General features: G+C 43.6%; 2 protein-coding genes across 3 annotated transcripts in view; both read right to left on the reverse strand.

Annotated features, from left to right (window-relative positions):
• The window catches only part of RSU1 (Ras suppressor protein 1), a 64,307-nt gene extending 47,173 nt beyond the window's left edge, over positions 1-17,134 (reverse strand). Inside the window, exons 1-3 of one of the 2 annotated variants that reach the window (XM_033165356.1) lie at positions 16,922-17,134; positions 14,787-14,902; positions 10,353-10,403 (exon numbers count right to left, since the gene is read on the reverse strand). In XM_033165356.1, coding sequence (XP_033021247.1) covers positions 10,353-10,403; positions 14,787-14,895 — 160 coding nt within the window. In that variant the 5' untranslated portion in view covers positions 14,896-14,902; positions 16,922-17,134. Of the gene's footprint in view, positions 1-10,352; positions 10,404-14,786; positions 14,904-16,921 lie in introns of both variants that reach the window. The other variant, XM_033165355.1, reaches the window with a different exon arrangement.
• Positions 17,135-19,939: 2,805 nt separating this feature from the next.
• Positions 19,940-26,306, reverse strand: part of CUBN (cubilin) — a 134,316-nt gene continuing 127,949 nt past the window's right edge. The window contains exons 62-67 of the mRNA XM_033165105.1: positions 25,625-25,833; positions 24,989-25,145; positions 24,685-24,860; positions 24,082-24,247; positions 21,689-21,924; positions 19,940-20,135 (exon numbers count right to left, since the gene is read on the reverse strand). Coding sequence (XP_033020996.1) covers positions 20,028-20,135; positions 21,689-21,924; positions 24,082-24,247; positions 24,685-24,860; positions 24,989-25,145; positions 25,625-25,833 — 1,052 coding nt within the window. The 3' untranslated portion in view covers positions 19,940-20,027. The remainder of the gene's footprint in view (positions 20,136-21,688; positions 21,925-24,081; positions 24,248-24,684; positions 24,861-24,988; positions 25,146-25,624; positions 25,834-26,306) is intronic.

The raw sequence follows: 26,306 nt of genomic DNA on the forward strand, positions 1-26,306 counted from the left end.
CTGCATACAGGCAGACATGATGCAGATCCCTAATGCAATTAAACCCTGTTCTGTGGGTACCGGCCCTTTTGACAGGATGAGAGATTATTTTACTCTCCTCACTAAATCAGTGCAATTTAAGAGGACAAACGATGCTAAATGTGAATTAAAGCTAGGTTACGCAGATTCTGTGTGCACTTTGTGCTGAATGGAATGTCCCTCCTCAAGCCACTTTGGTGCAAGTGACAACATTTCATGACAAAGTCTTTCAAATAAAGGCTGCATCTTCTGGAAAATAACTGAAGATCTGAATGCATCCTCGATTAGAGCTGCAGCAGGGGTATTCAACATCTTCAGATGTTGCTGGAATACAACTCCCATTAGCCCCAGCCAGCATGGCCTGTGGTCAGTAATGATGGGAGTTTGAATTGTTAAGCTTTTAAAGTCTTAGATAACCCCTTTTTACCATTTATTTCCTTACTGTTTTGATACATACCCCCTGGCCTTATCTCAGGCATATGAAGCTGTGTCCTAGATATCGCTTTGTCACCACCCCCTCAACCACCTGTGAAATCTACTAACCTTCGCATCATTAGTTAATTAATTAATAAACAAATCAGAAATGAAAACGTCAACTGAGGCTCTGCTTCAAATCCCTCGACCCCAGGAGGCAAGACTGGTGTCAATTATAGGCAGGGGCTTTTATGTTGTGGCACCTAACCTATGGAATGCCTTTCTGTTGTTGTTTTTTAAATAATATTTATTTTAAAAAAATTAACAAAAAAAGACATAATACACATCAACACAACATAACTACATAAAAAGTAACCACAACAACATACATATTTCTTATAACTAACCCTGCCTTTCTGATCAGGGTTTGTTAGGTCCTCATCACTCTATTGCAGTGGTTCTCAAACTTTCAGAATAAAAATTTGCTCACACCACACCGAATTTTTTTTTTATCAATGAGAAATAAGTTAGAAAGCAAAAAGAAACAATTCCTAGCAATTCTTGATTTTGAACATAGTTGAACACAACTACCGTATATCGCGGCGTATAAGACGACTTTTTAACCCCAAAAAATCTTGTCTGAAGTCGGGGGTCGTCTTGTACGCCGGCAACATCATGGGACACTACGCGGAGTTCCGTCCCGCCGCTGGCTGCGTGCGCAGTCTCGGCCGCCATGGAGCCTCTTCCCGCTGCTCCAGCCGCCGCCGCTGCCTCAGCCGCCATGGAGCCCGGGCTGGGCGTGGGCGGCAAGCGCGGAGCGCTCCGTGCGGCTAGAGGGGAAGCTCTCCCCACTGCTTCAGCCGCCGCCATGGAGCCCGGGCTGACGCCAAGCGCGGAGCGCTCCGTTCAGCTAAAGGGGAAGCTCTCCCCTCCGCTTCAGCCGCCGCCATGGAGCCCGCGCTGGGCGTCGGCAGCAAGCACGGAGCGCTCCGTGCTGCTAGAGGGGAAGCTCTCCCTTCCGCTTCAGCCACCGCCATGGAGCCCGCGCTGGGCGTTGGCAGCAAGCACGGAGCGCTCCGTGCTGCTAGAGGGGAAGCTCTCCCCTCCGCTGCCATGGAGCCCGCGCTGGGCATCGGCAGCAAGCACGGAGCGCTCCGTGCTGCTAGAGGGGAAGCTCTCCCCTCCGCCGCCATGGAGCCCGCGCTGGGCGTCGGCAGCAAGCACGGAGCGCTCCGTGCCTCTAGAGGGGAAGCTCTCCCCTCCGCCGCCATGGAGCCCGCGCTGGGCGTCGGCAGCAAGCACGGAGCGCTCCGTGCTGCTAGAGGGGAAGCTCTCCCCTCTGCTTCAGCCGCCTCCGCCGCCATGAAGCCCGCGCTGGGCGTGGGCGGCAAGCATGGAGCACTCCTCTGCGGCTAGAGGGGACGCTCTCCCCGCCGCTCCAGCCGCCGCCGCTACCTCAGCCACCATGGAGCCCGGGCTGGGTGAGTATACCCCAAACTCTGTTTTTCACCTTGAAAAGTTGGGGGGCCGTCTTATACGCCGAGTCGCCTTGTACGCCGCGATATACAGTACTTTATAATATGATCACGGGACATCCAGAAATTATAAAATTATAATTATAAAACAATGCAGCTACATAAGAACACGATTATTCCCAAAATATAGTACTGATTGTCCTGAATCTTCCTGCCATACTTGCCATGCTCTCCTGCTGAACTCTTTGAGAACCATGGCTCCATTGCTTCAGGTGGTTCGTGACGACGTGGCTTTTGTTACTGATACAGTTTTTGGTAGTTTATGCTATTTTTGTGCTGCCGGGATTTGTTAAATGGGTAGGACAGTGTTAATTTTAAAAACCGGAGTATATACCAGAATTTAGGGATCATGTTTGCTTTGTTTAACTTTTATTACGGTTTCCCCCCACCTCGATTCTTTTAGGAGAAATAGGTGGCACTTACTTTTTAAAAAATACCGTATTTTTCGCTCCATAAGACACACTTTTTTCCTCCTAAAAAGTAAGGGGAAATGTCTGTGCATCTTATGGAGCGAATGCATGGTCCCTGGAGCCAAATTGCCCAGGGGCCAAAAGCAGATTGTGCTCTTTTTTTAATGAAGAGATGAAGGGGGTGTTGAAAGGAAGCCGCTGAACAGCTGTTCAGCAAGTGATCGGGAGAGAGATAAGGCTCCCTTTCCAGCTCCGCCTTTCCCAGGCCTCCATTGTTGAATACAGAGAGAGGCTGTTTGTTTCCCCAGCGACATGTGACTGGCTGATTAGATTATCTGTCTGGAAACTGTAGAAATGGCTGTAGGACTAGAAGCTGCAGAACTGTGAGTTGGACCCCATAAAAACGGGGCTTTTCCTCTTTGCAAAAAACCTGCACCACTTTCAGCTGATCCTCAAAAAAGCAGGGCTTTTCCCTTTGCAAAAAAAGCTGCACCACTTTCAGCTGATCCTCAAAAAAACAGGGCTTTCCCCCTTTCCTCCTCTAAAAACTAGGTGCGTCTTATGGAGCGAAAAATACGGTACATACCTATGTGCTAGTTGTACCCATCAACACTTTTTAACCCAAACATATCCTGCCCTTCTTATATCTTGGAACTCAGAGTGATGTGCAAAGGGTTCCTAGGTGGTCTCTCATCCCAGCCAGTTTTTTTTTTGGAGGGGGGTATAAATAATAAAATCATCATCATCATCCATGCATTGACCAGACCAAGATCTGATTGGTTTCAACAACATTTCTGCATCATCCTGGGACCAGTCCAAGGGGGTGGGGGAGTTATGTTTCGAGCAACAAGAAGGCAATGTGTGCAGATTAACCTGGAATGTCAAAATGAAATTCATATTAAACCTTTTCCCAATGTTCACTTTACATAGCAATGTGCTCCCCCCCCCCCCGGACAAGATTATATGTTTTCTAAATCCCTTCAGCATGCGGCCTGACTAAAAGATGGTTATTGATTTTACTCTAAGCTTCAGAAAAAAGGACATTTTTTAGTTTAACGAATGAAAGATGACTTGACACAAGTATTGTACAAAGATATTGCCAGCCTCTATTTTCATATAATTGAGAATGGGTTTGATTGAAATTTCAGCCGTCTTAACCATCTGAGCATTTAACTTGGAAGGATTCACATGAGGGGAAAATGGATTAAAGCTGTAAGCCTTCATATTACACAAGCATTTAAATTTTTATTTTTAAGTTTGGAAGTCCTATGGCTTTTGTTTGCCTGAAGATATCCAGATTAATCTTGATTGTGTTCAAACTAATGCATGCCCTGCAAGACAGCTCTCAACATCCCATTCAGGACTGATCTCATCCAGACCTTCCTAGCTGAAACAAGACCAATGCATTGTATATTTTCTAGCTACCGTCCTGGCCTGCCCAGGATTGCTGTAGCATGGGAAGCTTTCTTATACAAGTTCAGACCATTTAGCCTAGTAGGCTAATTTAGCCTAGAAAGGCTGCAGCTCTTCAGAGTCTTAGGCTAAAGTGCTTTTCATCACCCTATAAACTGATTCTTTCAACTGCGATGCCAGGGACTTAACTTGGAACAATGCAAAGCAATATCCCTTAACATGCATATTGCTTTACTGTGGCTCCAGAGTTAACACAGGCAGAGTTTGCCCATTGTTATTTCTAATTCTGGACAGCAAACTGAACCGTATAAAGGTTTTCAATACCTCCATGTTAAACATAGCTGCGAAGGGCAGGCGTGATGAGACTGCCGTTTAAAATCCGAGCTGCTTACAAGCAAAACTTCAGCTGACTTTTACTTAAGTACCGTATTTTTTGCTCCATAAGACGCACTTTTTTCCTTCTAAAAAGTAAGGGGAAATATCTCTGCGTCTTATGGAGCGAATGGTGGTCCCTGGAGCTGAATTGCCCAGGGGCCAAAAGAGGATCATGCTTTTTATTTTACAAAGAGAAAAGGGAGTGTTGAAAGGACCCCGCTCAGCAGCTGATCAGCAAGAGATCGGGAGAGAGATAAGAGTCCCGGCTCCCTTTCAGCCCCGCCCTCCTTTGTTGAATGTGCTGCAGAGGGAGGTTGTTTGTTTCCCCAGGACATGTGACTGGCTGATTAGATTATCTGTCTGGAAACTGTAGAAATGGCTCCCTTTCCTTAAGATTTTTCAGAAATGTGAGTTAAACCTCATAAAAATGGGGCTTTTTCTCTTTGCTTTTCCCCCTTTGCAAAAAAAGCTGCAAAACCTTTAGCTGATCCTCGGGGGGGGGGGGAAACCCAGGGCTTTTCCCTTTTCAAAAAAAGCTGCAAAACTTTTAGCTAATCCTTAAAAAAAGCCTTTTGCCTTTGCAACAACAGCTGCAAAACTTTTAGCTGATCCTAAAAAAAGCCAGGGCTTTTCCCTTTGCAAAAAGCTGCAAAACTTTTAGCTGACCCTCAAAAACACACACACACACACACAAAGGGCTTTTAGAGGAGGAAAACCAGAAAAATATTTTTTTCCCTTGTTTCCTCCTCTAAAAATGAGGTGCGCCCTATGGTCCGGTGCGTTCTATGGAGCAAAAAATACGGTACCCGCTTCTATTTATTTGTAGTACTGACACCCTGAATTCCCAGCACAGTGCTGCTCAAGGTGGCTACTAAAAACAAGAAAATTCATCAAAAAGTAAATATACCATAAAAAACCACACACCAAAAATCAATAGATGAACAACCCTGGAAGCAAAGACAGCAGTCCTTAAGAAAATATTCATTCCAGTCAAATGAAGCACAGCTTTAAACAGAGAGAGAGAGAGAGAGGAGTTTTCTCCCTCAACAGGATGCCATCATGGAAGGGATGAGGCAAATGTCCCTAGAGAGGAAATTCCAAAGTTTGAGTGTGGCCACTGAAAATGATCCTCTTGTGTTCTCTCTACCCGCAATCTCTTTCAAGTACCGGTATGTGTTTCTAAATTCTGAAATAGGAAACTGCATAGATCAGGGATGGGGAACCTGCAGCCTTTCAGATGTTGTTGGACTACAACTCCCATCCTCCCTGATCATTGGCCATGCTGGCTGGGGCTGATGTGAGTCCAATAACATCCACAGGTTCCCCTGTTTTGCTCAAATGCCTGGATCCACTTCTTCCTTCTGAACCACAGGTTCCTCACCTGTGATATTAATGCAAAGCATCCAGACAACTGTGGAACAGACTGCGCAACTGGCCAACAAGTACTTGCTCTTAACATCTGAAGATAAAGAGCAGAACGAAGCCAGCAAAATCCCAGAACAGGTATGGTTGCAGAATTAGGGTCTATCAAGGATGGAACTGCAAGTTGCCTTATAACTTACAAAAAAAGCATTCAATAATAAACTCCTGCATACAGTCACAAGTTTGCTGAAGTTTCACAAAGTGGCTTTTAAAGAAATAATAATAATAATCTCAATAGTGACCTCCACTGGACAAGTCAGACAATGCTTCTGTCTTTAAAAGAAAAGAAAAGAAAATCACTTCACGAATAGCACTTCTTAAAAAAGAGAGAGAAACAAAAATAACTAACCTTCTGGAAATGTCATGTGCATCAACACCAGCAATTTTTCACATAAATTAGGTCCAAAAAGTGACCTCTCAAAAGTATTTGCAATCAGGTTGAAAGTAATATGCTAGGTAGTTTATGACAACCCTGAACTCCCAAAAGTTGCAAACTAAAGAGTCATTCCTAACAAGACCCAGATAGAGTGGCAATAACGAAGAAACAGATATATTTATTAATAAATTATCTGGTGAGAAGAGAAGAAAGGGAAGTGGCAGAGGCCTTCTTCTAACAAGACTGCATACCTCCAGAAACCAGGATGACCCATTCCTAGTCCAACTGAAAGCTGGAGCAGATTATCATTGAGGAACTTGAAAACTGCTGAACTCTGACAAAAGATATTGGTGGTCATTTTTGGACAGAAGACAGTTTAAGAGAAGGAAAACAGAACCTTGATTGTCCAGAATTCTAATGGAGAAAGCTGCAGAGATGTGAGCCTCCAAATAAGCGAAGCGAAGCGAAGCGAAGCGAAGCAAAGCGAAGCGAAGCGAAGCAAAGCAAAGCAAAGCAAAGCAAAGCAAAGCAAAGCAAAGCAAAGCAAAGCAAAGCAAAGCAAAGCAAAGCAAAGCAAAACATGTATGTGGCTCTCATCACCCCTGGCCACTACTTATGCTAGATGAGTCTGATGGGAGCCAGAGGCCAACATCTGGAGAGTAGCAAGTTCCCCACCACTGTGCTAAGTAGTGATCTTCAGAAAACTCTTTCCAACAACTAGAAGAGCAAGGAAAAGTGGGAAGTAACTGAAAAGTGCTACAACTACCAATGTCCTTGGCCCTTCTAGAGTTCCCAATAAGAGCTTCTGCTCTCCCACTATGGATCCCAGTGGTCTTCAGAGACCCAAGGGGTTCACTTTCCTTTGTAAAAAAAAACCTGGTGAGATGTTCACTCAGATTCACATCCTCTGAGATCTGTTTATTTAATATGCCTTGTTTCCCCATCAATCCCTCCACCATCAAGTGTGTAAGTAGTCTCTCCTTTCCCTCAGTTGCTCCTTGCCCTCTTCACTCGCTACTAGGGTGTCTAGCCCCAGAACTCCCATTGTGACAAGACTTGCTCTGAGCCAGATATTCGCTCTGTTCTTCTTCTGGTATGCCTCCATCCTTGCTCCCTCCCTGCTTGAAATCCCCTCTAAATGGGCCACCCACTATGTGTTTATCCATCAGCTGAGTCAAGAGTCTCTCTTCAAGGCCACCCTGCCAGCCTTTCCTAGTCTGTTTGGCTTACCTCTGCAGCTAACTGTTGGACTGAGCAGGGAGCTGCTGCACTAGTCATTCCTGACCACGCTTAATGCAAGCATGGTGCAATGGATAGCATGTCAGACCAGGACTGAATCCGTTAGCCAAGATTCGCACCTTGGTACAGCTTACTCTCAACTCAAACCTATCTTGCAGGGTGTTGTTATGAAAAAAATTGAGGGGGAAGAACCATTTATGCAATTTTGAGGAGGGATATAAATGTAATAAATGACAAATTTAAAATTAACCATAATCATCAGTAGTAATATCTAAAGGGCCTCCAAAACCTTGTTGAGATGTCTCCAGACTTTGGGAACCCAGTGGAACCCTGCACATGTCTACTCAGAGGTAAGAAGGACTTGCTCCCAGGCAAGATGTAGAATATTCCCCCTCTTTGCATAACCCTCTCAACAAAAATATATGAGCTTACTTGTTTGCTCAGTAAGTTTGTTACCTGTCGCTTCAGGCTCTCATTCATAGCCTTTTCGTGGTGCTCACCTTGGAATGGATCCAATCCATCCTATCTAGGCAAGAGTTAATTTTCTCTCTTTTTTTCTGAAAGGACTATTATCGGTCAAGTAGAAACTAGTTGAAACAATTCCTCAAATTTCAGGTTTGATTGTCACAGATATCCAGAAAGATACATAATTCAATGTGCAACAGCTCCTAAAATCTCCAGAAAAGCCTTATAGTATGGCAGATAAGGAAGCCAAGGTTTAAGGAAACTGAACCTTATTTGAAGAATTTGCATTTAAAATCTATAGCAACCCCCCTTTGCTGCTGCCTCCTTCTCTTTTTGTCTTAATGGCTTGAAATCATGCATATTTCCCCAATGACAGATGCATGCAAGCATATTCTCCTTTGCTGATCTGTGGATGAGGCAGACACTGGTGTGCCTACACGTGGCAGATTTATTGATAGAAAGATGAAAAGCACGCTAAGAAAAATGTATAAAACATGGAGATGTGAAAGCAAAAGAACGAAAGCAGGACATCATGACTTACTTTAATGATATAGGGCTGCCCATTTTTGGCAGGGTGACGGATGAAACACTGAACTGTATCCAACTAAGTTAACAGTAGACCCATTTGAAATGCATGTCCCTATGTTAGGCAGGCCCACTGATTTCAGTGGGTCTACTCCAAGTGTAACTTGCTTTGGATACAACTTACTAACTGGAAAATACCGGACACCATTCATGCATATTTATTGCCTTAGAAAACGGACATATTTACTATAAACAACAGAACAGCAAAGCAGACACACTCATTTATATGCCAGAAAACCAGTAAGAGATGCTAATATGACCTTAGTGGGGCATATCAAGTGTCATCGACACTGTTTTCTCCAAGTCATTTTGAGGACTATCTACTCAGACAATTAATTGTATCTTTTTAAGGGATTAGGTCAAGAGTGTCCAAAGTGACAAATATTAAAAGTGAGATTCAGTCTTTTAGAAGAGGTTGGTAGGGAATAGGCATTTATTTTTATTTATTCAACCTCTACCCCAACCTCCAGCAATTTGCTTGGTGGCTTACAATGGGTAGAAGTTTCCAAACCACAATTTAAAATTAAACACAAATACATTTTTTAAAAATGCATTAAAAATTGTATTAGCACTACTTTAGTTCACTGCCTACTGCATTATTAAGACCTATTTCAGCAGTGCTTTCATAGTAATTGTTAACACGGTTTGCTTTAGCCTGATTTGTTTTATGTTGTCTGTATTTTTTGTTTTTTTAAACACACTTCATTTGTAAATTTTCATTATACAATATAATTTACATTGCAAATACTGATCTATATGTTAAAAATGAATAATATAGATGTAAAATAGGGTACAAAGTATCTTTTAAAATTTAATACACTTTCTTAAATAAATTGATTTTTTAAAAATGATGACTAACCTCTTATTCTTCCTTCTAAAAAAGTGACTCTGCCTGCTCTCCATTCATAGAAGAATTATTTGAGCCTATAAATACATACCATTTATTCCTTGTCTTGAAAATTCCTAGTTTTTCCTCCATATATGGAGTTGCTGAACTCCAACCTCTGATAACTCTAAATCTCTCTCTTTAAACATAGCTGCTAATTTTACAATATTTAGTTGTTCCCAGAGTTTCCCAAAAAGATGTATTTTATGAGTTTTCTGAGAGCTTCCCTAGGATTTGCATACAAGATTCTGACAACCAGCTGTTATAATATATAGGAGTAGAGTTTTATGGTATAGGATCATTCCGATTAAGGGTGGGTTTACAGATCAAGGAAACTCAAACAATTTCGGGGGGGGGGGGAAGAAGCCATCCCATAGAGAAACGTTTCCACAAATTTTCTAAAAGAGGGTAGAAGTGGCAAATGAGGCATGGTGGACTAAGAGTGGCTGGGATGCTACCAATGAGAAAGCTCTATCCCTTATCAATGCTACAGGGAGTTCCAATAAGAGCTCTCAGAAGGCTCTTAAAATGAAAGAGGCCACCCCCCTCGGTCGCGCTGCGGTTTAAACCTCATGCAGCCACACCCCCTGGCTGCCAGATTGGTCGGCCGGGGGGGTGGCGTGGTCGGAAGTCTTGGTGACATGGGCGGCATCCCTCTGCCCCCAATCTTGGTCGCTGGGGGTCCCAGATGCCAGTGTGCAACACCGCCCCCCCCCCCCGGGAAGTGGAGCAGACCTCTCAGAAAGTTCACAATCTTAAAACACGATGTTATGGCAGGGGTGGAGATTCCCTTTCAGCCCAAGTGCCATATTTCCTTCTGAGGGACAGTAGTTAGCAGGGTCAGAGGCAAAAGCAGGTAGATTAACAGATGTAAATGTTTGCTTTGGAGGCAGGCTCCAAACTCTTTCCACCCTCCATCCAGACAAGCTGCTATACTGGTGACAACCAGCAACCCTCTCTCCCAGACCCGCATTTAAAGAAAAAATGCTATGCATTGACCATAACACATAGTTTGGCCCATCATATACTTGGCCCAGAATTTTGACCACGACTTGGCAGCTGGTTCTAGAAAGACAAGAAGCACCACTTGACCATACGCCAGCCCTCTCACAAAATGAACCACATCCACTGGCCTTGCAATCTAAGGAATCGGTAGACAAGTTCATTTGTGCTTAGGCAAGAAATAAAATACTTAGGAATAGAAATGTACTTACTTGTCAGCTTGTTGTGACTGAGGACCAGCTGTGTGATATTGGACAGAGTGACTGTAAATGAATAGAGACAATAAAAGAATAAATAGGGCAAAAATTGCATTGGGGAAGAAGAAGAGAGGCATATTTCAACAGGAGTGCATCTGAATGGTAGAGAATAAATACCAGCATACCTTTCTAGCAAGCCTAACAGGTTACAAAAGATGGCCCTTTGGACTAGATACAGGTAGGTAGCCGTGTTGGTCTGCCATAGTCAAAACAAAATAAAAAAATCCTTCCAGTAGCACCTTAGAGACCAACTATGTTTGTTCTTGGTATGAGCTTTTGTGTGCATGCACACTTCTTCAGGTACCAGTTGGTATCTTCAGATGGTATCTGAAGAAGTGTGCATGCACACGAAAGCTCATACCAAGAACAAACATAGTTGGTCTCTAAGGTGCTACTGGAAGGATTTTTTTATTTTTTATTTCCTTCGGACTAGAGATTGCATTAAAACAGAATTAGACTCGCAACTCAACAAAATTATTACGAAGGGGAAGATTACCACATTGTCACAATTCATATCCTACAGGAAACTTATTCTCTTGGTAACTGACAATTTCTTTGTGATTAATTGCTGTAACTAAACATAGCGTAATGACAGGCAGTTTTGAGAGTTAAGGGGGGGGGGAATGTCACTGAAGATATTTGACAGCAAAACCCTTAAAGGAAGGACTGTGCTCAACTATGTCACCAGATCCACAAGATGGCATCCTAGCTTCATTTTCAAGGCTTTAGAAAGTAGCAGATGATTTCAGAAGATTCCTTATGCTGCCATCGTTAAGACTCACAAAAACAAGACAGAAAAAAATAGAAAGTTGACATTATTACAGATCTTGAAAGGGGTTTGAAGTTTATGCCAACTCGTCATAATTTGAAAATAACTTCTTTACCTAGGGAGCTGAAAATATTATCTGGTAATTTATGTACAGGGCCAGTGAAGGATGGCTAAGTTTAACTTACAGACATTCTAGCCAATATGCTAGCCAATGCATAAATATGCTAGCCAATGCATATTTATTCAGACATGCAAATCCCAGTGAGCTCAGCAAAACTTAAACTCAAGTAAGTGTGCACAGGATTGCAGGCAAGCAGAACGATCCTAACCATGTCTACTTAGAAGGAAGCCCTAGTGAATTCAGTGGGGCTTACTCCTAGATAAGTGAGGTTAGGATTGTGGCCTAAATGACTTATATGCACCCACTTTTTACAGTGTTTGGGTGCACTGTACATGAAGCATACAACATACACTAGTATTCTTGTAAAGGTAAAGGGACCCCTGACCATTAGGTCCAGTCGCGGACAACTCTGGGGTTGCGGCGCTCATCTCGCTTTATTGCCTGTACAGCTTCTGGGTCATGGTGAACCAGAGCAGCGCACGGAAACACCGTTTACGTTCCCACCGGAGCGGTACCTATTTATCTACTTGCACTGCGTGCTTTTGAACTGCTAGGTGGGCAGGAGCTGGGACCGAGCAACGGGAGCTCACCCCGTCGCGGGGATTCGAACAGCCAACCTTCTGATCGGCAAGCCCTAGGCTCTGTGGTTTAACCCACAGCGCCACCCGCGTCCCAGTATCCTTGTACCAAGCCATTATTATTTATTACACCTAAAAGAAAAAGATGGTGACAAATAACATACCAGAAGCATTTCCGGCACAAGGGACTATGGAAAGAAGGAAGTTGTGGAGGAGAATGGCTTTCATCTCCATTAATTTCAGTCAAGGCTTGTACACATTGCATTATCCACATGCCATTAATGTGCCATCACATTCAAGAAGGTAGCTTACAACATGAAACTGAGTTTAAAGAAAGACAAGGCTTAAATGCCAAGACGATGGAGAGTAGAAAAGAATCTAGGTGCTCAAGAATCTAGGGCAGGCAGAAAAAAAAATGAACATAAGAAGATTATTCTGGATCATGAGGCCAATGGCCCACCTAGTCTAGCATCCTGTTCTCACAGTGGCCAACCAGATGCCTGTGGGAAACCTACAAGCAGGTCCTGAGCACAACAGCACTGTACCCACACTTGTGATTCTCAGCAACTGGTTTTAAGGGCTGTACCAAAAGCAGCGGTAGAACATAACCACTGTGCACCCAATGGGACTTACTTCCAAGTAGACATGTATAGGATTGCAGTCAGATACTTCCGCCCTTTTAATTTTCAAGGGAGAAATGACACTTTATACAACACACTTTTAATCGCCAAATGCCTGCCTTCCTGAGGACAAATAGATTTTGCCAGGGGTCTACAAATGTTGGGTTTGGCTTTGTAGTCAAGACCTCTATTTGGTTGCCACCAATTTCATTCTCAAACCCCCTGTGCACAGGGAATTTGAGCAAAAGACAGGGTCTTCTCTCATTTGTGTGGGATACTGAGGAAATAAGAAACAGTTCGAAAGCATGCCAATGCAAGTAGATAAATAGGTACTGCTCCGGCGGGAAGGTAAACGGTGTTTCCGTGTGCTGCTCTGGTTCGCCAGAAGCGGCTTTGTCACACTGGCCACATGACCTGGAAGCTGTACACCAGTTCCCTCAGCCAGTAAAGCGAGATGAGCGCCGCAACCCCAGAGTCGTCCGCGACTGGACCTAATGGTCAGGGGTCCCTTTACTTTTACCTTTAGATGTTTCTCCCAATGCTTGAAAGGGCCCTCTTAGTACACGGCAGTATTGTTTTGCTGACACCGATTTCTTAACCTGCTTGAGAACTGCAGTGGAAATACATGTGGTGCCAGTTGCCATGCTCACCAGAGGGCAAGGGGCACTTGTCCCTGACTGTACACCCTGTGGACAGTTGTACACTCCTGATGTATGTTCAGGTAGACGACTTTTTTAAAAAAAGAAACCTTCTTTTGGCATATAGATGGGGCATTTCCAATGACTAATGTTCATTTTCTCCTAGCCGAAAGAGTTAACGCTTTCCCCATGTGGCCTAGACATTAGCAAGTACTACTGCCTAATTAACCAAATGCCACAATGGGAGCTGAAGTGTGGCATCTGCCTAATAAGCTGCCTAGCTACAAACCAATAAATAACTTAAATATCTTTGACATTATTAAGCAATATGATAATTTCTGATGGGATAATTTAATGTTTCAGACAAAGGGAACTCTTGAGACAGGTGTTGCTACTTATCTAATGTCACATCGTGAAAAAGAAACCTGTTACAGCATATCTGAATTATTTACGAGATAATTAGCATAGACTGAGCACCCGCCTGTCTCCGAAGATTCAGGGGAGAGGTCGCTAAGACACAAAAAGAGAAACTTCCGTTGCTCCAGATTTCTTTACTGCCAGCAAAACCATTACTAATTTATGTTCAATTCAGAGAACATATCATACAAGAAGATTAAGGAAAGGTCTCAGCCGATATGATCTTTTTTACAGTCTTTTTAATCCATGGCGCCAGAAGAAGAGTTTCCCAAAATATGACGTTATTTGCATCCAGAAATTGACATGTTCTTGCCCTCGGAACGACCCTTTACAGTTTATGCAAAAGCTCTTTTAAATAAACCCCAGCTTCTTACTTCCTGATGATCTTCCAATGGTTGCTTCAGAAACTAGCAACAGATAAGCAAGTGGGTGTTCAACTCATGAAAAACTAGAAAAACTGAAGCTGAGGATTATGTAATTTAATTTATCCTCCAATCCTTCAGATCTCACAATTTTGTAAAGTCACCTAAATGCTCCTTAAGTATTCAGGCTCTTGCTGTATTTATTCTCTTACATTTCTGTCCCATTGAGCCTAAGTTTGCATCTATGTACCACCAAGGCATTAACCAAACACAGATTGGCTTAGCTTCAGAAATGTTAGGGTTTCATATGCCAGTTAGGCCATAACCCAATATATTGGGTATCTACAGACCCTTGAGCTATTTTCCTAAGTGACATTAATAATACATTTTTGTTCTAGGAATTATTTTTAAATTAAACCCCCCCCCCACTGTGAATATAATTAACGGTGGATATAACGTGGGATATAACAATTCTAAATGTATATACAAGTCCGTGAAGTATTATTTGGTTTGAACAGTATGGCAGTCATGTGAGCCAGCGTTTCACCACTGCTCTAGGGCATACAGAGTATTTCTCTGGACAAACTTATGTGGGAATCAGACATCCACACATTACATTTAATGTACAGCTGCTCCTTTTCAGGAAATCTTCAGATGATAACACCTCAAAAGCGTTTCAGGGCTCTGATTTCAGAGGACTTCAGAAATGTCTTTCTCTCCAAAGATATATGGTGATATATGGCTCTTGCAGTGATGTGCCCTTCAGCATTTTCTGTGGTGGTGACATGTGTTCAGACCCAAGAATATAGAAGCAACCTTATGCTTGGAAGTGCAAGAAAGCCATGATGGGGGAAAGCAGGGAGAAGAGAAATACGGGTACTTACACAAGCCAGATATGTCCAGCATACTAGAGATCCCTCGATCGCACATGTCCACCTCCAATAGGTTCTTCTCCCTACTCTCCTCCACAATTTTTTTCAGTGATTTGGACATGGTTAAGCTGGAACCAGAACAGAGAGACACAGTGGAACAGGAATGAATGACAAATATGGAAAAGTGATATAAGACAGTAAGAGGCAGATATATTTTACTGTCCCAAATGAGTTAATACAATAGCCCGTCTGAGAGAGAGAAAGATGCTGCTCACACAAGCATTCTAACCACACAGAGTAGCCTTCCCCAACCTGGTGCTGTCCAGAAGTTGTTGGGACAGCAACGCTCAACCAGGCAAGGTGTACTGTTTACACCAACTGTCAAGCCCGTAAGCTACGTACAGCTTTTATTAAGGTGGAAATTGTTTTAAAAACTTATATGCCAACTATTTATCAAAAGAAAATCCTGCCAGCTAATAAAAAGGGACAACAGCAACACAAAACCATGCATAGTTCACTGGAATCATAAATCAAACTATTTGCATAAAAACCTCAGACCAGACAGTGACAAAGCAGCTGTCAGAACTCAAAAACATCAGAACACCAGCAAGAGGAAATATCCAGTCAAAAATATTCAGTAAACAACCACGTCTTCATTAGCTGTCTAAAAGTGGGAAAGGCCTGGAATCCCTCAGGATGGGTGTCACTATAGAAGTCTTACCTGTGGTCACTGTCAAGGGTGCCTCATCCTGTTGAGGAATAAGAACATAAGAGCCTGGGGGACCAAGTCAATGGCTCATCTAGCCCAGCATCCTGTTCTCAAAGTGGCCACCCAGAAAATGATGAGAGCAGGCAGATAGGCTCATACAACAGGTGGCAGTCTTCAACCTATGCATGTCCCAAGCCATTTAGGGCTTTAAAGATGAACACCAGCACCTTGACTTGAGCTCAGAAACTAACTGGCAGCTAACACAGATCACTCAAAACATGTGGGGTAGATTGAAAACGCCCTACACCCATCAGCATCCTAGCTACCTCAACGATAGTCCTTCCTATCGTTTCCCTGCCACTGACAGGTGGAACAATCACAGGGGAAAGGCTCTCATAAAACCTTGAATAACTGGGCTCAGAAGAAAGAAGTTCTAGCAATTGCCTCTTAACTCTGCAAAGAACGAGGCAGTCAGTTTGCTCACACATTAAGCTGGAAATAGGCACAAACCGTGTCCATATATGCACAAGTATTTGCTTAGGGAAGTGTACACTCAGCGATGTGCACAGCTCAGCTAACGTGTGTGCAGGGGCAGACTCTGGTAATACCGTGCCCTGAGCAAGGACAAAAATTTGGCACTTCCCTAAATATTGGATTTCCACAATAATTCCTTTTGGCTCAGTTACTTTTTGTTAATGGATCTTGTTAGCAGATACCCATCTAAACATAGGTATTATCAGTGCTTTTTTCTAAAAAACATGTTTAGGGGTACTCTTATTTTGACTCTAGAAAATAGTTCAAATCGTGAAAAATAAATACAGTAACTGGACAAAAGTACAAAGATTCACAAAATGTTTAGCGGTGTACGTCCCCCCAGAAAAAAGCACTGGGTATTATTATTATTTTATACCGCCCTAAACCCAGCGCTGGTGTGCGCAGCTGCACTCATGTTACACTTCCACGCAAATCACCGCACAAGTGTACACAACTCAACTATTCGTGTACTCCTTGGGTGTTATCACCTCCAGCGTTTCACAGCAGAGATGGGAAACCCATCACCCTTGACCACTGGCCATGCTGGCTGGGATCTGGGCCACAGATCCCCACCCCTGTTTAAGAACCAAGAACCTCCGGGTTCTTATTTTTGCTTTCCATGGCACTCTGTGCAGAAACGCAGGAAGCTCCACTCGCGGGCTGCTGCCCGTCCACCAGAGACTCGACCCCGCTTTGCAGAAGGAAAGGAAAGAGCGACGCCGGCCTCGGGAAGAGAAGAAGGGGCGAGTCCTTCCTAGGTCCAGGAGGCTGTCAGTTCACACGACCAGCAGCGGCCAGGGAAAGGAAGCGGGCCAAGGGGCTCCGATTCGCAGCCCCCCAAAGTACGAAAGCCGGGCAGGCCCCGCCGGAGCTCTCGGGTTTCGGGGGCGACGCAGCAACTCACCGACGGGACGGGACGGGACCGGGGCGCTGCTGGCTGCTCAACTCCGGCCGGACGGGCTCCCCGCTTCACGGCACACGCCCTGCTCTGAGGCGCCGCCTCCGTCCCGCCCGCCCGTCGGCTCGCGGGGCGAGTGCCTCCCTTCTCAGTGCGCAGGCGCCCGGCGGGGAGGGCGAGGGAAGCCCGGCGCGCGCCGCTCCAAGTAAGGCGAAGCGCTCCGGGGAGCAAAGACTCCGCCCGACGCTCGGAATGCGCAGCCGGCGGCTGCCCAACCCGAGAAGCAGCTCCGCCTTAGCCCAGCCGCCATTGGATGGGAGGACCCAGGAGCGAGCCAATAGGCGGCGGGCCCGAGGCTATGGAGAAGCGCGGGCGGTGGCACTGGAGGAAGTAGTTGGGAAGTTTCGCGGGAGGCGTCTGGAGTCTGTTCTTCCTTCCCACTCCACCCATTTTTGCGTTTGGGCAGCCGGATGCCAAAGCGCATCCTTTGCACCGAGACCGGAATATGCGGGGAGGAAGAACGCGCGGGCCAATAATGGGTGGAAAGGGGAATCAAAGGAAAACACTCTGGAAATGAAGGACGCGGGAAGATCCCAGCTGCATCAGAGGAGAAGGTGCATCTGACCTGACATCCTGTTCTCGCAGTGGCCAAGCAGGTGCCCGTGGGGCGCAGGTCGTGCAGGCAGGACGTGGGCGCAGCAGAGCGCTCCCCACTTCTGCCCCCCCATCAGCAACTGGTATTAAGAGGCATCCAGCCACAGCGGGCGCTGCGACTGCCCAGGGGTTTTGGCTTCACCCCAGTGAAGGCGCACTCTCCCGTTGTCTCCCGAGACAAACGGATGTCAACAACTGCCTCCAGCTTTGGAGGTAATGCGTTGTCATCATCGCGACTACTGGCCACTGATAGCCTTAATCTCCACAAATTTAATTTCCCTTTAAAGCTGCCCAAGTTGGTGGTCATCAGCACATCTTGCAGCTGAATTTTTTGTTTGTTTGTTTGTTTAACTGTGTTGTGAAGTCATTGCTTTTGTCCGTCCTGGATCTTCCCAGTGTTAGCTTCATAGGGTGACCCAAGTGTCTAGTAGTTTGACAGGAGAAAAGGTTTATTTTCTCCATAACATGTATATATACTGTATATATTTACACTTCTGCCATGCCCCTCACTTACTCATCTCCCCCACTCCCCAAAATGCCTTAAGGCTTTAAAAGCAACAAATATCAAAAGCTTTCCCCACAGGAGAGTTGCTCCATTTTGGGTGCTCTTTGCTGAATCTTTTCCAACTCCACAATTTCCCTTTTGAGGTGTGGCAACCAGAACAGTAAATGGTATCCCAAGTGCAGTCACACCATAGATTTGTGTAATGGCATTATGGTACATTATTTTCAGTCTCTTTTTCCCATGATTAATTTAGGCCACTGCTGAAATAAATCGGCAAATGTCTCACTTCCAGCTGTCTGTACGTACGGACATTACTGAAGCAGAAGGAAACCAGTCAACTCCACAATGACTACTTACAATCATGGTTCTGCAGTTATGGCACTCTCATGAGAGAGGAACATAGGTTTACTTATATTCACCCTTCCTGTCGACATCCTCAAACCATCAACCCCAGTATAACCAAACAAGCGAGGACATAGCATAAGCATACCCAGCATGACTGATGCTTAATTTAAAAAAACCCATCAATTAGTAAAAAAAAAAAAATGGTAAGGAGGCTACTGATACCCAATCCCAACATATGTATCCCAATGAGAGTTTGTTTTAAGATCCCATTGCAGGGTCCTCTTACTTGGCTTTGCATAGCATACAGGTATCTGCCAGGCTAGAAATAGCACAAAATGCCCCTTGCATTTTGGAATGGGCAGCTCATCCCCACAAATGACTTTTACTCAGCAAGCTTTACTGCCCAGGGTCAAAAACCACATTTGAGAGGTATGTGCACCACTTCCACTCAATTTATCTAGTTATTAAATGTATTAATCGCCTTTCTGTTAAAACCCACTCAAGGCCATTTACAGGCTTTGGCCAGGTTCCAATGAGTGTAAGTGCAACTTGTTTCCATGTGCCGGAGGAGCTTTTGCTTGTGTTCCTCAACATGGGAAACCACTTTTGAAGCTGGGGGAACATTTCAAAGCTTTTAAAATTTGATACACATGGGACTTTGCTGTTCAAAATGGGTGGTGGGGAGGTTAAAACAAACCCCACAGTACATGTTCAAGCCCTCAGATGCACCTAAAGTAATGCCTTGGGTCCTAGCCAATAAAGTTAAATACCGGTAACTCACATACTAAAACCCCAGTATCAATAAAACCAGAAGACAGTATCACAGCACAGAAGCTACCATCATTTGAAGAGAGAAGAGGCTTTTAATGTTGTGCTGCTGCCTTTTTAGAGTCATAGAATCCTAGTGTTGCAAGGGACCTTGAAAGTCACTTACCAGTACTTCAGCCTTCTTCAACCTTGGATTTTCCAGTGTTGTTGGACATTGGCTAAGCTGGATGTGGGGTGATGGAGCCTGTAGACCAGCAATGTTTAGGGACCCAAAGTGGTTGCACAATTATTATTATTATTATTATTATTTTGTATTTGATCCGAAATACTGTGGTTATAGATATAATCAACCACAGTATTTTGGATTTTTGGAAAGTGTGTAAATGTCCCAAATGAGTGATATGAACTTTAGACAAATTCACATATCTTAGAACATAGCATGATTTTCTGTATCCAACAGGAACACTAGTTGATGTCTCCCAGTCCACCAATAATTTTAGTTCAAGAGTGGGGTTTTTTGTTTGTTTTGTTTGTTTGTTTTGCAATGCTCCAGTCTTCCCATCGTCTATATAGAAGAGTGATTTTGGAGAATAGTTTGCTTAGGGGCACTCAGCTCTCATTTGGCGTCATTTTCAGTGTTGTGTGCCCAATAGCAAACAGATACATATTCTTACAAGCAATCACAAATAGCTCAAAATCATTTGAATTTTTAAAAATACACATAACAACTGCATTGACCAAAATAGTTTTATTGTATTTATGGAAACAATTATATTCTTTGAAGTCTCTTCAATACAGAGAAGTGCTGAATAAATGTATTTTTTCCACAGAAGCATTATTTCAGCTGTTCCAAGTTAGCCTAAACCCTGATGGTAGAGTTACATACTCTGAATGGAATTTTATAAACACTTCATGTGATGCAGCTGTAAATGGAGCAATGTTGGTGTCCTGAGAAGAAAAGGGGGAATAAAAAATAATAATACAGATTACAGAACCTTTTCACAGAAAGCACATTCCTATAAGAATGCTACACAGGATGATTCCAGGCTGTCTTTATTTTGCACAGAGGATTAAATCACATACCAGCAAATTCAGATTGTGCAATTAAAAGTTTATTTGGAATTCCTCCCCTGCTAAAGTGGGCTTTTTGCTATAAGGAAAGTGATGAGGAAACGTGTTTGGAAGTGTGGGATAACAATTGCTTGATGGAACATAATATAACTTCCCCCAAACAAATCAGAATGAATGCTCAATAAATAGCTGACACTGTCTAACCGCCTCACAAACTTTGTGGGGGGGGGGGGAATCAAGATGAATGTTCAACAAACAAGTTGGCTGGAACCGACCCTGGTTTAAGGCATCCTTTTTATTGTGAATTTGTGATGATATTGGGGTGATTATACATGATGCTGCTTTCCATACGGTTTGCAGCTGCAAAAGTTTTGGGGTAGACATACTGCTTACTTTCCAATCAATGCAGATCCTGCTGAAACGTCCCTGTAACTTTTTATACTGCAAATGTTCTAATTTAGTTTTCTTTTTTTGTCTTGCTTTTGTTGCACTATAATGCAAGAGTGCCGTGGCCCCAGATGGCAACAGTGTGACAGCATTGGAAAAGCATCACAAAACAATTAATGAAGCAGAATGAGGTGTGGATGTTTGATGAAATGTATCTTGGGTTGTGCCAAGTATTGCTTACAAGGGATGTGTACACACCCGTACCTATAAAGCACGTTTTCCCCACCCAGGAATCCTGAGAACTGTAGCTTGCTTAGAGTGCTTGGAAGTGTAGTTCTGTGAGGGAGAAACTACAGTTCCCAGGATTGTATTTGTGTGTGTGTGTGCGCGCACACACTTTAAATGTGATTTAAAGGTATGGTGTGTACAGACAGAACAGGGTGCATTTCCATTGCTTCTGGTGGTGGCAGGGTATTCTGAGCAGCCTGTGGATGAAGATTTTAAAGGTCAGCCAGGCTTGAGTGCAAGGAGCCAACCCTTCCTCGTTCTCAGGTCCCAAGCCATGTAGGGCTTTTAAAGGTTATGAGTTTGAATAAACACTCTGAATTCTTCCTAGAAACAAATTGACAGCCAGAGGGGTTCATTTAAAAGTGACAAGATGTGTTCCCTACAACAGCTGTGTTTTGTACCAACTGCAATATGACTGAACTGTCTTCAAAGGCAGTATGGTATAGTCCAATTAAGATTTCACCAGACTGTGTATAGCTGAGCCGCTTGCAGGTGAGGAATCTCATAATTCTATCCAGCACTGCTTTGTCTGCATTGCAACATGAAAGGGGTGAGAGTTTGTGAAACGAGGTATTAGTAAATCTCATTTTGGGCACGCGCAGAGGAAGGAACTAAAATAGAAGGAACACTTTAGCACAAACTCCACTAGATGTCACTACAGTCTCTCCGTTGGAATAACCATGTATATTACACAACTCGCAACAGAGCTGGAGCCCACACTGGCAAACATCGCATAGTACAAAAGTAAAACATACCATTCCACAGTACGGTCCCATAGATGCATGGCTACTGTCCGGTCCATTATAGAGTTTCAGATAGTTGCTACTACAGTCACCAGGATCATCAATGCTGATGAAAGCAAAATTGACGGTAACAGCCCTTCCTTGGGGGGCTTTAATTGTCCACTCGCAGTCTGTCTGATTTTGATAAGAAGCTGGGTACCCAGGGCTGGCAAATGAACCAGTCTCACCATATAAAGTACCACCACATCCTACAAACAGAATGTTAGTTAGTGCTAAATATTTTGTTGTACTGCGCATTTTGTGATGGAGCAACATTCTCAGCAACAGACATAATGGAGGAAGTATCAATGGTTATGCTGCATCATGGTATGGCATTTCTTAAAATAACTTCATTGGGCTAAAACTGGATGAGGAAGATCGCATGAGGGTTGTTTTTCCCCTTAAATCCCAACTGGCCTGGATTTATAGGAATACAACTGCAAAACATAACATAACATAACATAACATAACATAACATAACATAACATAACATAACACGAATTTTTAGGTTATGTCTTGTCATTGTTCGTGAATTCCCAGGCAGCAGCCATGGCCAGGAGCACGTTTTACCAGCTTAGGCTTGTTGGCCAGTTACAAACCTTTTGGAGAAGGAGGCTCACCTGACCATTGTAATGTATGCAGCATCCAGATTGGGTTGTTGTAATCCAGAATGTGGCAGCTAGACTGGTGACTGGGAGCAGTCCCCAAGAAAGACCACATAACACTGGTCCTGAAAGATCTTCATTGGCTCCCAGTATGTTTCTGGGCACAATTCAAAGTGTTGGTGCTGACCTTTAAAGCTCTAAACAGCCCCGGCCCAGTATACTTGAAGGAGCATCTCCACCCCCATTGTTCTGCCCAGGCACTGAGGTCCAGCGCCAAGGGCCTTCTGGTGGTTCCCTCACTGCGAGAAGCGAAGTTACAGGGAACCAGGCAGAGGGCCTTCTTGGTAGTGGCACCTGCCCTGTGGAATGCCCTCCCACCAGATGTCCAAGAAATAAACAACTATCTGAGTTTTAGAAGACATCTGAAGGCAGCCCTGATTAGGGAAGTTTTTAATGTTTGATCTTTTACTGTGTTTTTAATATCCTGTTAGAAGCTGCCCAGAGTGGCTGGGGAAACCCAGCCAGATGGGTGGGGTATAAATAATAAATTACTACTGCTGCTGCTGCTACTACTACTACTACTGCCACACTGTACAGTGATTCATCTTTGAAGGTGATCTGGCAATTTCCACTAGTTCAAAGCGTTATCAATATTTAATCTCAGGAGTTGGTTGAAAGGAGCATATAATGGGATTGTTAAAATAACTGCTCTGGCTCCAAATTTGTTTCCAAGCACAATTCAAAGTGATGGTTTTAAACCTTCAAATTTTATAAAGCCTGATGTCATGAACTGGCAGGACACCGAGGAAGGAGATGTGGATCCCAGCGAGGAGTGTAGCTATGATTGGATGAGGCCTCTTCTGCTGATGTATGGCAGGGATGGGGAACATCTGCGGTTCTCCAGGTGTTGCTGGACTCCAACTCCCATCAGTCCCAGCCAGAATGGCCAATAGTCAGAGTTGGTGGGAGTTGTATGCAAACACCTTGAAAAGCAAAGTTTTCCCATCCCTTCCATACATCAACAGAAGAGGCCTTATTCTGAGATTGCTCACTGATACAAGTTGGATTTGTGGGGATGAGAAGCAGCGAGTGGTTCCCTTTCCTTCAAACTATTTCTGCAGCAAACCAGTCCAGTCCTTCCATTCAGGAATGGTCAAAGGTTTCTTATTTCAGCACATATTTATTTAGAAGGTGAACCTGACACAGCTGCTAGATGACTGGCAACCCATGTTTAATAGTCTACTCCAGGCTTCCTCAAACTTGGCCCTCCAGATGTTTTGAGACTACAATTCCCATCATCCCTGACCACTGGTCCTGCTAGCTAGGGATCACGGGAGTTGTAGGCCAAAAACATCTGGAGGGCCGAGTTTGAGGAAGCCTGGTCTACTCAGTGGGCGTCATTATAATATCTTAAATGTAGTTTAAATTAAGTCTTAACATTTAAAAAAAATAATTTGTAAGCTACCCTGAGAGCCTTGAAAATCCAAGTAGCAGGATATAAGTGGAAACAAACAAACAAGATGTCAAGGCAATAAGCAACTATTTAACTTTTAAAAGACAACTGAAGGCGGCCCTGTTTAGGGAAGTTTTTTAATGTTTGATGCTGTATTGTTTTTAATATTCGGTTGAAAGCTGCCCAGAGTGGCTGGGGAAACCCAGCCAGATGGGCGGGGTATAAATAATAAATTGCTATTATTATTATTATTATTATTATTATTATTATTATTATTATTATTATACAATGAAAACAATTGCTAGTACCAGTTGGTGATGAAGTCCAAGTGATTTCATAGCCTTCACTGGAAGCTAGGATGTTGCTTTTGAAACGGAGATACACAGCATGATTTTTGGTAAATACAGGATTGGGTAGGGTGTTTCCACAGTACTTGCCAAGCAGTGGAGAGTTTGCATCACTACCATTTCTGACCTTTAGAAGAATATAGAAAGCCATTGTTAATGAAATGTTATCAGTGATGAATAACTAAAATCTTTGCAACCGATACAGGTAACTTGATGGAAACAGCCTCTGTCATGACACTAGCAAGTATCTTTCATCTTTTTTTTTAAAAAAAGGGGGGTGATTCCTACAAGTGCTTTGTCACAATGCTGACCTTATTATCAGCATGGTATCTGAGTCAGACCCTGCACATGGCAACAGAGGCAGACTTGTCACATGGAATACAGTACAGTAGCAGAGTGCTAGGAGGTGCCATGTGACCCATTCTGGTCTATCATCTAACCTAGCATTAGACAGCTGCTACTTGAAAAGGAAATTGCAGACATAGGAGGTAATCTGGATCAGGTTCCTGGTTTAAGGAAAGGGGCCCCATGAAGCAGACCATGTGAAGCAGATAATTGTCATACCTCTAAGAAATCACGGCATCCACCGTGTTGTAGGTTAAAGGAATTGAAAAAGAGAGAGATGGTGTGATTTAGTGGGGAACGCAGAATAATAGTACAATCCAAGTTGTGAGGGTAAGAATCAGGCCAGCCCGGGCTTTTCAGGTAGCCAAATGATTGGTTGTATTCTCTGTTGCAGCCTAGCAGGAGACAAATATATAAATATAAATATCGTTTCTACATTTTACATTATCTTCACACCTTTAGATTTTCACTCTCCATGCTAATCATTTTTGGTGCCTACAAGAAGCAGGGTGAAAAGCTTTACCTGAAGCCAGGTAAGAGAAGCTAAGTCCATTATTAACCACATAGGCTTCTGATCTGAAAATTACAACAGCAGTCCGCCCATAAGAATAAAACACAGGAATCGCAAGATTTTCGGAGCCGCAGAATCGGTGGACATGATCAGTACGTTCTGGATTGCCCTGAAATGTAAGAAGCAAGAAGTCAAAGCTCGGGGGGAGGAAAAAAAGAGCATATGGAAATGAAGGAGACTTTCCTAACAGATTGTGACATATTGTGGCTTGTGACATTTTGCACAGCTATTGCAAGATATAGAACCATGTGAACACAGGCATCTGGTTGCCAGTGTTTGTGTGACATTCTTGGAATTAAAGGCAACCCGATCCTCCTCACTGATTCCTTCTCTCCTAGTAATTTTTATGGTCCAGCTCTCACTTCCATACATTACTACTGGGAAAGCCATAGCTTTAACTATACGGACCTTTGTCGGTAAGGTGATGTCTCTGCTTTTTAAGATGCTGTCTAGGTTTGTCATGACTTTTCTCCCAAGAAGCAGGCGTCTTTTAATTTTGTGACTGCTGTCACCATCTGCAGTGATCATGGAGCCCAAGAAAGTAAAATCTCTCACTGCCTCCATTTCTTCCCCTTCTGGCTGACTTACCAGTGGTGAGTCTTGGAACTCTAGATAATTCTGAGAGCAGTCCTGGCTGGACTGGAGGTGGAATTCTTGCACCACTATTTTCACATGTTGCTCGGGAGGAGCATCAATAACCCATCTGCAGTACGTAAATGGAGGATATGCTTCTGGAAAGTAGGGCGATGTCGCCCTTTGGCTAGTAGAAGTTGCATTATACACACCTCCACACAGGCCTGTTAAAAACAACAGCAACACAGATTAGTTTTGCTTGCTAGGCACTCTTTTTGTGGAGGAACAAGGCTATCAGTAGCTACTAGGGATGGTGGTCCCTAGTTGCGTCTGAGGCAGGATGCCTCTGAATACCAGTAGCTTCAATATTCACAAGGGGAAGGTGGTGTTGCGCTCCAGTCCTGCTTGCAAGTTTCCAATAGGAATCTGACTGGCCCCTGTGGGAACTGCTTAAGGGGTTTATTTTGCAATAAAATGGCATATTAATTTAGTTAAATGAATAAACACAGAACAAGGATGCTGGACTAGATGGGCTATTGCACTGATCCAGCAAGGATATTTTTATTTACTTCAACTCAGAATCATAAGCTGTTGACCTAAAGCGATATTTATTTGAAAGCAACAAGACACTGAGGTACAAATGTTCAACATCAAGAGACAAAATGTGCAGATTCAAAATAGATCAATTATATCATGA

The sequence above is a fragment of the Lacerta agilis genome, chromosome 12, assembly GCF_009819535.1.
Source record: "Lacerta agilis isolate rLacAgi1 chromosome 12, rLacAgi1.pri, whole genome shotgun sequence".
Lineage (NCBI taxonomy): Eukaryota > Metazoa > Chordata > Lepidosauria > Squamata > Lacertidae > Lacerta > Lacerta agilis.